Source organism: Miniopterus natalensis, chromosome 5, assembly GCF_054644295.1.
Source record: "Miniopterus natalensis isolate mMinNat1 chromosome 5, mMinNat1.hap1, whole genome shotgun sequence".
NCBI classification, from domain to species: Eukaryota; Metazoa; Chordata; class Mammalia; order Chiroptera; family Miniopteridae; genus Miniopterus; species Miniopterus natalensis.
This window is the reverse complement of record NC_142085.1, coordinates 31,908,401-31,923,286: the sequence shown is the minus strand read 5'-3', so window position 1 is coordinate 31,923,286 and position 14,886 is coordinate 31,908,401. Positions and strand designations below refer to the sequence as shown.

Sequence of the window (14,886 nt, the reverse complement as noted above, 5' to 3'; positions counted from 1 at the left end):
AAACTTGTATCATAAATTTAGGGCAGTTCTAACCAGTTCCCCACCTTGCAAGACCTTGATTAAAGTGGTCCACTTCACTGCAGCCTCATAAAACTTATAAATATTCCCTGTTTTTCTCTTTCTTATACTCCTTCACTGTAGCTAGTCTAATAAGCTTAGCTTTGCTAGATCAGTGAGAATTTCTAGTGGTGCTTTGCAGAACTGATAGTTGACAATAAATAAGCCTAATCGTGCTGCTGAGTAAGGGAGATTTAATGATTTAATCAAGAAATCAAAATCTTAAATTTCTGTCTTAATATCTTTTTTTATATATCTTTATTGATTTCAGAGAGAGGAAAGGAGAAGGAGAAGGAGAGGGAGAGAGAGAAACATCAGTGATGAGGGAGTCCTCATTGATCGGCTGCCTCCTGCACGTCCCCAAGGGGATAGAGCTTGCAACCCTTTGTCTTATTTTCTAGCTGCCTGCTAGTTTATCTATATGGAAATGTATGTCCTGCCAGCTTCTGAAAACCAAGATTGATTTTCCTCTTCCACTTATTCTCATGCTATGGGGCAGGAGGAGTTGCTCTGTTCTTTGTCAGTGCCCTCACCTCCTTACTCAGATGGAAATCTTGAAGTCACGGTCACATTTTCTTGCTCCTTTAATAGCTAACCAGTGTCCAAGTCCCACCATGGTTAGGTTAGAAATAGGAAACCCAAAGAAACAACTGGGCATTTATCAATCATTGAGGATATTTGAAATAACACTACATACAATGTAAGGATATAGCTTTATATTTTTTAACATAAAAAAATATATATTCATATGCCATATGATGGTAGGTAGAAGAGTGGGTTTATTATCTTTTTATGCTTTTGTGCATAAACAGTCTGAAAATCTGACTATACGTCAGAGAAATGAAATTTGGAGTAAAGATAAATAATTACTCTATTTTTTGTTGTTGTTAATAGCTTTTATTTTATAATTAAAGAAAAAACACTGTTAATCCTTTTAAAGGATTTTACTCATATGTGGGATATATGAAACTTGTAGACACAGACAGCAGCATGGTGGGGGGTGAAGGGTGTCTTAATATATGGTGACAGGAGGGGATATAACCTTGGGTGGTGAGCACACAGAGCGATATACAGGTCTTATAACATAGAAACCCACACCTGAAACCTATATGTTCATATTAACCACTGTCACCCTAATAAATTTAATAAAGTATTATTTTTAAAAAAAAAGAAAACAATGAGAGACAAGATGGTAGCATGCATCTGCTAAGTAGATACTGATTTTAGAGAGAATGTTTTTCCTTTCAGTTTGTTGAAAAGTAGGAGTGGGAGGTAGTTACTGAGACTTTGAAAAAAATTAATTCTTAAATTCTTGACACTATCTTTTTCCTAGAATATGGAATGTTTCTACCTGAATTTCTGAGCTTCCAAGGAAATTTTATTTTGAAGTCTATGTAAATAAGCAATACCAATCAAGCACTTACAATATTACTATCCATGGATTCAGGTTAATTTTTTACTCTCCCACCCATACTTTGGCCTCTAAGCAGAAAGGACAAAAGAAAAAAAAAAGAGAAACATGTTTTGTAGGAGAGGCTTACTTCTGTTTAAAACCAGTGCTATTAAAAGAGTTAATATAATAGTTGACACTTGATGTTTGATTTATACATAAATAAATAAAATGTTCCCTTTTGTTCAGGTTACTTGTACTTTTCAATTTTTTTACTTTTTTACTTTTTATTGAATTTATTGAGGTGACACTGGTTAACAAAATTATAAAGGTTTCAGGTGCACAGTTCTATAACACATCATCTGAACACTGCATTGTGTGTTCACCACCCCAAGTCAGGTCTCCATCCATCACATGTATTCCCCCCATACCCTCCTCTACCTCCCCTTACCCCTACCCCACCCTGGCAATCACCACACTGTTGTCTGTGTCCATAAATTTTTCTCTTTTTTGTTTTTGCTCAACCCCTCTATACCCTCACCCAGCCCCCTACCCCCAACCCAACAGCTTTCTAAAATAAAAGCCAAAAAAATAAATAAATAAAATAAAATGAAAGCCAGTTTTAACAGGCTGAAAATGAAGCTGGTCAAGGGATTTCATTAGAAACTAAGCCTTCAGGGTTGAAGTTGAAAAGGGACACTGGTACTTTGTGGTGACAGTATTTGTTCATCCACTTGTGCTGTGGCCCAAGTGGATGGTCCATAAATATAATTCGAAATGAAAATGGTGCTGGACTCTGACTGTGTTTGTTTACAAGTCAGATTAAATATGGACTATCAATTTAACACCTCCTATCCCATAGTAAGTGAAGCTAATAATTAATTTTAGCTTTCTAGAATTTTGAAACAAGAAGATCCAGTTCAGGAGAATATACATCATCCTTTCCTTCAAACTCAAGAACATGGGGCAGTGGCCTTTAAAAAGTACTGTATGGCCTTTTTGTTTTACAGGATGCAGATTTGGGGGTAGGGATGGGAAAGTTAAGGATAGTTAGATTTAGTCCATAAGATGGGGATAGATCAACTCCGTTAGAATTGTGATCATTTTGATAGTCTCATTTAGAAAGTTACTCTGTTTATTTGAGGAATACATTAATGGCTATTGCAGTCAAGCACTTTTAGAAGATATTGACATCTTTTTTAGTAATACTAAGAATTATAGTTTTGACAGCCTGAGATTAACTTATAAATGTCTTTAATTTCTAGGAGTTCATATGATCATTCACTTATCTATTATTCCTGTGCTTTCTCATTTAACAAATGTTTTTTGATGTCTACTCTGTGTCAGGCACTATTCTAGGTACTAGTGATACAACAGTGAACAAAACAAATATTCCTTTCCCCATGGAGTTTATGTAGTAGGAGACAAATAAATATGTCAGGTGGTGTTAGGGAGAAAAACAAAGTGCCAAAGGAGGGTAAGTGTTACCCAGAGGAGGGATGGTTTGAAATTTTAAGTAATATAGAGAGGAAATTCTTACTGAGAGGCTATATTTGAGCAAAACGACCTGAAGGAAGTAAGGAGGAAGGGCAAATATCTAGAGAAAAGCATTCCCGATTGAAGGAACAGCGAGTGCAGAGTGGGAGCGTGCTGGAGGAGGTGAAGGAACAGTAAGCAATCAGGTTTAAGAACTTCAGCTCTTACTTTCAGGTGGAAAGTGTCTGGAAATTTGTGGTCATGAAGTGACTTGTGTTCTCATGGGATCCCTTTGACTACTGTGTTGTATAGAGACCAGAGGGTGGCAAACTTTTACTGAAAGACAAGATAGTAAATATTTTCTTTTTTGTGGAGCATACAGTAGTCTCCCTCCCTGTTGCACTTCGCCATTGCAACACAAAAGCTGCCACAGACAATACGTTGTGGGTGGCTGTGGCGGTGGTCCAGTAAAACTTAGAAAAAACAAGTATTGGGCTAAATTTACCCTTTTGGGTTATAGCTTGCCAATCCCTGAGACAGACCATAATAAACCAAGGGCAAAAGCAAGTTGACCAGAGGCTTTTGCAGTAATACAAGGGAGAGCTTAAGGTAGGGGTGGAAATGGCAAGAAGTGGTCAGATTCTGGATATATTTTGAAAGTAGAGCCAGTAGGATGCACTGAGGAGTCTAGAATAGGATGTAAGAGAGATTAAGGGTGATGTCTGTGTGTTTTGGAGTCTTAATTAGAAAATGTTGCTTAATATTTTATATTCAACTTTTGATAATATCTAGAATAATTGTCTTTAAAATCTGTTTGTGGCATTTGCAGCTATTAAGGTTATACTTTTTTTTTTTTTTAAATACTTTGAGCCTGTTTGTTCTTGGTATTTCTTCATAAATTGAGAACTAATAAGGTAACCTAATAACTTCTCAGCCCCACCATTGGTCCTTGCACATTTTCTCATTAGGTTTCCATTATGGCCGAAAGCGCATGTGTAGTTGTAATATGTGGTATGTAGTGTTAGGACCAAAGCAAAATAAAGGTGTTAGCCTGTTAGCCTTCTATGGCTAACCTGTCCCGTGAAAGTAATATACAGTGCCTTGCCTTATTTTGGTAATGTGTATATAAAAATGTTTAAAATGCATAGTTCTTGGGGAAGACAGCACGAACTATTAGATAATGGCTTTGGAATATCTTACTGACTTCGCTTCTCTTACTAATAGTTTTCTTCAAAGCACCTTTGTCTTTCTTCACTCTTTCTTCACACCTAATGATTGTCTAAGGGATGCAGACAGTCTGTTGCCACAGTGACCCTCACATCTCATATGAATTACAACTCACATGAATTGCTGTACCTTTTAACTAGTGCTCCACCCTAATCCATACTACGTGGTGCTTTTAGCTTAATAGTTATGAAACAGTGGTTATCAAACTGTCTAATGCATCAGAGTCACTTGGAAGGCATAGATTGCCAAATTTTTTATCCGAGTTGGGACTCTCGAATTTCCTGATGGTTCTGGGCTGGGAAGCACAGTGTCGAAACCACTGTTCTAAAGTACTCTGATAATGCCATTTCTCCAATAGAAACCTTAAGTGCTCCTCTTAAGTAATCATCTGATTAATTCAATCTAGGATTGAAGGATTGCCGCTGTTTAATCCATCCTACAAATTTCTAGCTTTTTGTCATACATTTTCTGAACCTTTGCTTTTGAACTATTTGTTCTCAAAATGTCACAGCCAATTTCTACTCCATTTCTCCCATTTTCATCAATCAGAATCCTGATCATCTTACAAGGTTTATTTCAAACCTGAACCTCCAAACAGGTTTGCAGTCTCTTTTTTATACTTCTTATGATGTTACCTTACTCTGTGTTAACTTATAGTTATATAGCTTACCTCTCCCCTACTCTTTTATAGGAATGTAAGCTTTTTCAGGTAAGAAAATAAATATATTTTTCTGTCTCCATCCACATTCGTAGAATTGAACCATGCTTTTTTCGTTTGTGGCTTTCTCTTTTTGAAAAAATGTTTTTAAAATATCATAAGATATTAATATATGTAATAGTTTGTAGCTTTTTGCTCACTTTATCTATTGCACGAAACTCATTGCACTTCCTTTTAAGTACCTAGTGACTTCATTTTTTGTTTGGATCAATTGCTTTCTAATTCTGCTTTCTTATGTTATAATTTCTGTTCATTGGGCTTCTGATACATTATAAACCATATCTTCTTTCTTGATTTCTTCTACCAAGCCCCTAGTTTGGCTAGAGTTAAAAATAAAAACAAATGCTTGCATGAAATATATATCGGAAAATCCTTGTGTATCTGAAGAGTAGTTTGTCCTTAAAATTGATGGATAGTTTGTGCCTAGAATTCTGCCTAAGAAATCCTTTCTTTTAAAACTTTAAAGGCATTGCTTCATCTGTCTTTCATTTTTAACTGGTGAGAAATCTAATGCCAGTCTTATTTCTGCTTTTGAAGTTATCTTACAGTTTCTCTTTTCTCCATTTTCCTTTTGGGGAGCTGTTGGTGATTAGTTGCTGGATATCTTCAGCTGATCATCTGTCTCCTCTCATATTCACATTTTCCACCTACCATTTTGTTCTAGATTCTTGGTTATGTATGAAGCTTTATCTTCAAACTATAGCCTGTTTTTTTAAAATTTCCTATAACACCTTACTTTCCTCAAGTACTTTATTGTTCTGATTGTTCTTCAAGCATCTTCATTTTATGGATGTAATATCTTCTTCAATACCTGAAGATACTAAACACTCTTGATGGTTTTCTATAAGCAACATTACAATTCTGTTTATCTTGGAACAGTTCTGTTTATCATGTTCTTTCCCCCTCATGCTGATGGTTTTCTGTATAGAGCTAATGATTCGTATTTATGTTAATTTGTATTTAAGTATTAGGAACTAGGAAGATTTATCATTGGGAACTTTGTGACTGGGATTTTTTTTGATGTTTAAAGTATATTTTAAAATAAATGGGAGGGAAGCCAGCTGTTTTACAGGAGACCTTTTAAATGTGGCTTTCCATCTTCCAGGTTGATGTTGAAATCTTTCATCACCTGATGGCCTTCCTCCCATTCTCTTTGGTGTTTAAAGGTTGCTGCTGGCTTTATTTCTATAAATAAATTTTATAATTTTAATGAGTCCTGGGAAGGATAAGAAATAAATGCCTGTGATCATTCTGTCATCTTGAACCAGAAAGCTTTGTTTTCAACGGGTTAAAATACTTTTTTCATGATTAAGTACTATAAATTTATAGTATGTTACTAGACAAATAAAAAGTTTGTGTGGATAGCCTCATTTGATTTAATTCTGTCCATCAAATGGGTAGAGGCATATTGAAGTTAGAGTGAAGACATATAATTATTATCTAAGAATGCTACCATACCTGTCTCCAGCATCTGTATTTGGCTTCAGATAACTGAACAGAGAAGAGACTAATATATTAGCCAGATGGTTGTTTATTAATTTACCATAGGAAATATAGCTATTAAAGAAACTAGAGGCTCAGTGTTAGTGAAAAAAATATATATGGAAAGCCAATTTTATAGTCACGTAGTTTCTAGGTAGGATGGAGTCAGAAAGAGGGCCTCATTGATACTGGCTGGAATCCTCAGCTGAGATAGCTGATATATTGTTTCTGTTTTTCAGTGAGGTTGCCATGCAAACTGGAAAATTGAGAATTAATCAGAGCATCATTTTTCCTGATTTTTCCTTGAGATCTAGAAAGTCACTTGGTGTCAAAGTTCTTTTGCTAGGTTACATTTTGATTGTGTTGATAAAAGTTCAACTAAGACAATATAGTAAAGTTAATTAGGTGTAAGATTTCTAAGTTCTGTGGAGGCCACACCAAAGTCAACCTAGGTAATTTTGTGAAATTTCTCAGCCACTTATTTATAGCCTTGCTTAAGGTTGCTAACTCTTAAAACATCCATCTTTCCTTTTTTAAAATCACATGTAGATTTGCCCCTAAATTTAATTCTCAGAAGGCTGGTCTATCCTGTCATTGTCCACCACAAGCAGGTATTATTTCAATGTCACTTACAAAGACACTGATACTTAGAAATTAAATGACTCATGCCAGAAGCTCACAGTATGTAAGTGGCGGACTCAAGAACTAAATCTCAATTTTCTGTCTCTAACTTTAATATTTTCTACTATACCCCTTAAACTACTGTTGTTTTATAAAAACGATAAAGTAGCAGGAAACAATTGTTTGTTAATTTGACTATCCTGGGACAATTCAGACTAATAAATAATCTCATTAATTTAGAGTTCACTGATTCAGTTTGTGATTGTTTCTTTTTTTAACTCAATTTATTGATTTTTAGAGAGAGAGAGAAACAGATCAAAACAGTGATTTGTTGTTCCACTTATTTATACATTTATTGTTTGCTTCTTGTGTGTGCCCTGACTTGAGATTGAACTCGCAGTCTTGGCTTTAGAGTGTTGTCCACTTTGTGATTGTTTCTAAAGGTTAGGTGCTAATGCGTACCTTTGTTAACCCCCTTTTATAAGTTTTATATGGCCAATTAATAATATAAATGTAATCAGGAGCATTCTTTCTTAAAAGAGCAATACATATTTTAGCACCTTAGAAACATCTTAAATTTAAATGTATTCAGAGCTTACCACAAATTATACTATGTCTTAAACATAATCACTATAAAACTCATTCTTGAGTGCAAAAAAATTTGGCATGTGCTCTTTATTGGCCTGATACAGTTTCTGTATTTATACAATATATAGTTCCTTTAGAATTTCTATGATTTTTGATGTTCACCAATTATTTCCTTTTACCCAGCTTCTCCAGTGAGATTTAACAAAACATTGATTTAATTGTATGCCATTTGTTAAATTTTAAGATAAATATACAACTTTGATTTTTATTACATATTTTAATTTTTTCTTACCCTCCTTATTCGGATGTATGTTGCTAGTTTCTCAAATTTTTTTATGTGTTTATATTTCATATGCTATAAATTCATTTGGCAGTAGAACAGTGATTAACTGGGATTTTACTTCCAAATACCTCTCAGACCCAACCTTCCTTTTTATTCCGACAGCTCATGTTTTCACTTTGTCTCCTGACTTGGTGAACCTCTTACACTCAATTCTCACTGTCACTCTATACTCCACTCATGTAATTCCTTTTCTTAAAACAAATTGATAAATCATTTCTAATCATGTCACAATAAAGTCCAAGTTGTTTAGCCAGTATACAGTTAAGATTTATATGTCATTATAAATACTCAATATTAGCAATACCCTAATCAGAAACCAAAGTTAGCATAATCATGGACAACCATGAGAAATAAATTGGCATTCTAAATAGCGTAATCTCTTCTGCCAGTTTGTCACTAGTCAAACAAAATATAGGCTTTAAAATCTATTTGCCATGGTACATGAGTTTTCGAAAATGTGCGCGCTCTGTATGCGCATATGCAATATAAGGATTCCTTTTATAAATAAAGCACAAATGCAGAGTGTAATTAATTCTAAGTTGATTTCAGGTGAAGATATAATATGATGATGACTTAATTGTGACTTAAATCAACACTAAATACTGTTTTAAAAATATATATTTAAAGTAGAAGGTGTATTTATCCTACTTAATAACTAAAATTATCTCAGTGTCAGTCAGCATACATCAGCAAAGACATACAAGTAGTTTAAAAATAAAAATGAAATATATAATATAAAATTTATCATGTGTGCTTATAAAGGCTACTATTACCTGAAAAATAATGGTTTAATTGCACTGTTACTTACTTATCTGGTTTGGTGATAAGTGAGAAGAGTGGAGGAAATGTGGTAGTAGCAGGATTCAAACTCTTGATTTTATTCATATACTCAGGATGCACTTTTTAGGCTCTTAAATTTTTGCGGGGGAGGGGTAATGGCCCCTTGTCATTAGAAAATTTTTAGCTGGGCCCCATTTTTAGTTTTTCATTGTTAACATGTACTCTTCAGTTTAATTGGAGCTTTTATATGTTCTTTTGTGGAACAGCAGTCAGAAGTCTGCTGAACGCTTCTGATTTTAGAATACAATCACTAGATGAAACATCCAGCAACTTAAATTTACTTTGAACATCAAAGTTCAAAATATTCATTTATAATTTTGTTTAGATAATTATAGAAAGACATCTATAGAACTTCTAGATATGTGTGATTCAGGTGAGCAGCTGGAAGAAAGCAGATGGTAAAGAGGGACGCCTTTTATTTATTCAGTGTGGAATTATCCATGGAATATAAAATATATGCATGGGGCATATTAACCAAATTCTTCTATAAACATGTGCCACTAAATATAAATATAAATATATGTACATATAAAGATAACTGTAAAGAGCTGTTACATACACATTGTGTGTGTGGATTTGTGGTCTAGTGTCATTTTTTCCAACTCAAAGCAGAATACAAACAATGATTTCCCCTTTTAATCTCATTTTAGAAGGCTTGTATCAAATCTGCAACCTTTAAAAATGGTAAACGTGATAGAAAAACAACATGATAGAAAAAATCTTTAAGATTTTTTTTTTTGTGGTGGGCAAAATAATTGATGGCTATAAGCCAATTTAAAATGTCACTGAATGGTTTATTAGACCTCTGGGGAAATGATTTGATTTTACTTGCTTCTGCCAAGTCTCTGTCTTGTAATCCCTTTCTGGCCCTGAAATTTCTAATTCAGTTAAGCTCTGACTCGCAAAATATCTTTAAGTATGGAAATGAGTAATAAAACTTCTGTTTTTAAAGTTTAGAGTGTTAGCAATGTTGAGAAAGCTGAGGGACTTTTTTCAAACAAGTTTATACTTATATAGTAGAGCTCATCTAATACTTAAGCAATGGAAGATGCTGTTCTTGATTTTAGAATAATTGCGAGCGGGCATTTTTGCATAAGCCCCAGCCTATCTTCATTCTTGAAACATTGGTTATTTTTATTCAAAGGCATATAACTATTTAGCAGGTCATCTGTTACTAAATTATACACATTTGTATCTGTTTTGACTATAGAGAAAGAAAAATAATGAACATGTACAGAATAGTCATGATACTGGTACCTAAGCAATTATTTTTTGTACTACTATTGGACATATACTTTTAAAATCTCAAGATTAGCTGTTTTTCTTGCTACCAATTGAGCAGCTCTTGAGAACTCTGTTCTTTATCATGGGTTCAGTTTCAGTTATACCTTGAAAGGAAAAAAGAAGAAAATTAATGTTAACTGTCGCTTACATGGGGATTTTGATATATAGTAAGCCTTCCTTATTTGCGGTTTAACATCCATGGATTCAACCATCTGCAGATCAAAAATATTTGAAAAAAAAATCTCAGAAAGCTCTGAAAATCAAAACTTGAATTTGCCACACACTGAGCACTATGCTGAATCCATATGAATGACATGATATGTAGGCACCTTGCCGTAGCTGTGTGCAAATATAGGGCATATGCAAATACTATGTCACTTTATATGAGGGTCTTGAGCATTCCAGATTTTGGTGTCCATGGGGATCCTGGAACCAATCCTCTGTGTTTACCAAAGGATAACTACCTCATTTGGTCTTTAGAATGACTGCAAGGAAATATGGTGATATCCCCATTTTACAAGCACAGTTTCAATGGTTTAGGTTTGCCACAAACATCACATTGCAGAGAAGTGGCCAAATGATGTTTGACACCAAGTTTGTCAGAGACCAGAGTCTGGGCTCTTCCTTTACCGTGCTGGACACTTTATACTTTCATTTTCAAAACGTATTCAAGTGTCTTGTTTTGATACCCTTGGAATCTTGTCAGATTTTAGTCAGAAAAATTAGAAAATGTATTAGTTAGCAATATATATTTTTTATTTTTATTTTTTAAATATGTTTTTATTGATTTCAGAGAGAGGGGGAGAGAGAGATAGAAACATTAATGGTGAGAGAAAATCATCAATCATCTGCCTCCTGCACACCCCCTACTGGGGATCAGACCCCCAACCCGAGCATGTGCTCTGACCATTAAAAAAAAAATGAACAAAGTGACCTCCAGGTTCATGGTTCAACACTCAACCACTGAGCAACACTAGCTGGGCTAGCAATATGATTTTTAAATAAAATATCCCTTTTTAAAAATTTGGTTTACTTCAATAATCATTGAATACAAATGCTAGGTACCCCGATAAGTTCTTTGGATACTCAGGGGTTTATAATTGAAAAACTTGAAGTGACATACTACTGTGAAGAAAGTTCTATACTAGAGGTGAGAATAGAACATTGTGAGAGTGGTAAGTGACTCAGGAATGCCCTGTCTGGGAGTCTCCACCACTGGACTGAACTCCCAGTGCCAAGTGTAAAGTGATCATCCTGGGTGCTGTAACTATAGAGTGGAGGGAAACATTTGTTCAGCTACTGCTGCATGAAGTCTTTTTGGTTTTCCTTAGGGAGCTTCGAATATTCATTCTGCACTTTTCTGTTGAAAAGAGAAGAATACCAAGGAGGTTCTTGGGGCATCAGTGGGTCAGCATTGGATCCTTGATCCTTGCTTGTGAAAGGAGGAGGTTGCTTCTCTAAGAAACTGCTCGTTTTCCTGCCAGAAAGAGACTGCTTTGTATAGCTTAGAGTGAGCAATGGAAGTACATGTTGAAGTACAGTGGAAGGGATTAGAATAGATAAGAGTTAGGGTATCTAAATATTTACATAACATCTAAAACTTGACAAAACAGGTCTTGTATTTTGATAAAATATAAACTAAATGCTACTTTTCAGAAAACCATGAGACAGCCAAAAAATAAAGTGTTTTAGAACCCTTGTGTAATAAACTGGACTACAGAATCCCCAGCGCAATGTTATATTTTAAGAGAAAATAGCACTTATTTATTGAAGCTGAGAAGCGAGTTCATAAAATTAGAAATCCATAGTACATTTTCTTAATCAGCAACAGGATGTGACATTGGTCTCCTAATAGCATGTACAATTTTTTGTCACTGTCCATTTTGGATAAAAATATGCAGAAATCATAATCTCTTTTGTACTTAATAGACTGAAAAGAAGTTGTCTTGTAAGATAAGATTTTCTTCTGTAATGAATAAAGGCCCTCTGAAATTAGTGAGGTTGGACTTCTATATTAACTGCAGCATATATAATTTTCACTCAGTTACATTATGGTTTTAATAAACAAGTATTTTCTTAGACATTATTTACTGGATATATGTCAAGAAATATAGAGGACTTTGTAACCTAGTAGAAATAATGTATTTAGATAAAACCACTGTATCAAATATCAAATAACCAGTCTGCCACTTTCCTTTTAAGAGGTCAATTTTTTGGAAAGAGAAAAGAATATAATTTATTTTTAATTCAAGCTATAATGGTATCTAAAGTTCAAATAGTAAGCATATCAGTATATAATGATTTTATTATTTTTTTTAGAAGCAGCAGCCATCTTTTTTTTTTTTTTTTTTTTTTTTTTAATAGGAAGGGAGAAGGAGAGAGAGATAGAAACATCAATGATGAGAGAGTCATCAATCAGCTGCCTCCTGCACACCCCCTGCCCGGGATCAAGCCCGAAACCTGTGCATGTGCCCTGACTGGGAATCGAACCAGGATCTCCTGGATCCTTGGTCGATGCTCAACCGCTGAGCCATGCCAGCCAGGCACAGCCATCTTTTCAATAGCATTCTTAGGGGGGAAAACACACACAAAAAAAAAACAGCTCAAAGAATCTCTTAAGTTTGGGATGTCCTGAAAATTGGATTCTTAGAAAAGTGGAGCTTAATACCAACCACATCTGATTACTTTGTTCATTTTTTTTTAATGTTCATCAGGAAAACTTCTATCTGTTTTGTTTTAGAACGTGCCTAACACTCCTGGTTAAAATGTTTTTTTCTATCTAAAATAAATTGAACTAGCCAATATAATTTTTTTTTTTTATACTTAAGAGCTAGGATTACACTGGTGGCATTCATTTTTAAAAATACATCATATTAGTTGGTAATTTAAACTATAGTAGGGAATTGAAAGAGTGGCTTTGGTGACAAACCTAGATTTCAGTCCTCTCTCTAATATTTATTTACTGACTGACTTTGGGATTAGTTTTGTTTAGTAACTTTTTAGATACAGTATTAATAGTCCATTTCAAGAGACAAATTATCTCATGATAGTTTTCTATTTGCTTTTATAGATCAGTGTACTGTCACCCAGACGTATCTATTCCTTCACAAGTTCTGGTTCTTCAGTGCTGCCTACTATTTTGGTAACTGGGCCTTCCTTGGGGTAAGTATGGGTATCCCAGGGAGGCTTGATCCTTCATGATCCATTTGTATCACAGTAATGCCATCACATTTTATTATTATCTGAATGACAAGAGTAGAGAAGTAACATAGTTTACTTAAATTTACAGGTATTCTTGATTGGATTAATTGTGTCCTGTTGTAAAGGGAAGAAATCAGTGATTGAAGGAGTTGATGAAGATGATTCGGACATAAGTGATGATGAGCCCTATTCCATCTGACAGCCTTCAGCCTTAAAGATTTTCCAAAGCTGACTGCAATATCTCATGCATTTTTAAAGTGTTAAACTGCATTAAGATGAACTGTATAGCTTTCATCAAAAATGGGAGCATGACTATTTAAAAAACTATATTTTTTATGTTTTCTCAAGTAACATTATTGTATCATAGATTAACATTTAAAATTGCTATAATACTGTAAATATAAAACTACTGGCTTTGTGAGGGAATGTTTGTGGAATTTTTTTCTCTAGTGTATAATAGTGTTAAATTGATTAAAAATCATCCAGAATCAATATTCCTATTGTCACTTTTTAAAAACATAATAAATCACTGTGTCTGTGCCTTTGGATCTCTAGAGCAATGTGGAATTTTAAAGTGTCATATCTGATTGCCTAAAAATAATATTCATGATACAGCTGATAAATAAATGTTACTCCTCTATGCATCTTGTTTTCTATTTTCCACATTAAATCATGAGTGCCATTCAAATAGATTTCACGAACAGATTTCAAGCTACTTGGTGCTCTAAGACCATGGCATTCCAAAGTGTGTTATATTGTTACTGTTCAGGTATCAATCCTTTAAATATCTTATTACCACCTCTACAGTATTTAAGGCATATACATTGTTGTAGGTAGCTGCCCTCAAAATTATATCACAACATAATCAGGAGTATTGTCCAGAATAAATAATCCTAGGAAAAAAATCAGTTTACTGATTAGTTTAAGATATGGCATCATATTTTGGCTTTAAAGATGTATTTTTTTAATTTATCTTTATTGTTGAAAGTATCTAAAGATTTAGAATTTGTAAAAAGTATAAGGAAAGCTATATAATATTGATAAAGTATTTTGAATACATTCTAGATAGTGAGAAATCATCACAAATGATAGCTGAGTTTACTAATTTAAGCAAATTAGAACTCATGAAAAGCACATATGATCCTTGAAATAAAATACCATTAAGTTTCTGAATAAAACTTAGGAATTAACAACCATCTCCCACTTAAGTCTTCTCTCCCTCAGTTTCATGGCCCATCGCTCTGCTCTGATTCTCTCTCTCTAGATACAGGGTCACAGCCTTCAGGTTGGGTTTGTTCGTGTGCCCTTTAATGTTACTCTACAAGATTACATTCCCTTCTGCCCTTATTTTACATTTTCTTTCTGGACAATCTCATAATACCCTTGTTTTCCATCTGTGTTCTTTCCTAAGCTCCAAACTTTTCCTGTTAACTAGAAGTTAGTACTTCATTTGCAGCACGTTGAAAGTTGAATCTTTCACTTTTCTGACCATGCCGAGCCTCCTCCTCTTGTTGTTTGACAAGTGTACCAGCACATACCTGATTGCCTAAACCAGAAATCAGGGAGCCCTCTTTATGTCCTGTGTGTGCCTGACTCATCTATCAAGTCATGACAATTTCTACTGCTTAACTATCCTTCTACTTGTCCCCTCGTCTCCGT

The 14,886-nt window shown here is 34.3% G+C and overlaps 1 protein-coding gene across 1 annotated transcript in view; it reads left to right on the top strand.

Annotated features, from left to right (window-relative positions):
- LMBRD1 (LMBR1 domain containing 1) overlaps positions 1–13,867 on the top strand; it is a 91,960-nt gene extending 78,093 nt beyond the window's left edge. Inside the window, exons 15-16 of the mRNA XM_016195551.2 lie at positions 13,097–13,188; positions 13,316–13,867. Of these exons, the coding sequence (XP_016051037.1) occupies positions 13,097–13,188; positions 13,316–13,426 (203 nt within the window). The 3' untranslated portion in view covers positions 13,427–13,867. The remainder of the gene's footprint in view (positions 1–13,096; positions 13,189–13,315) is intronic.
- Positions 13,868–14,886: the final 1,019 nt, after the last annotated feature.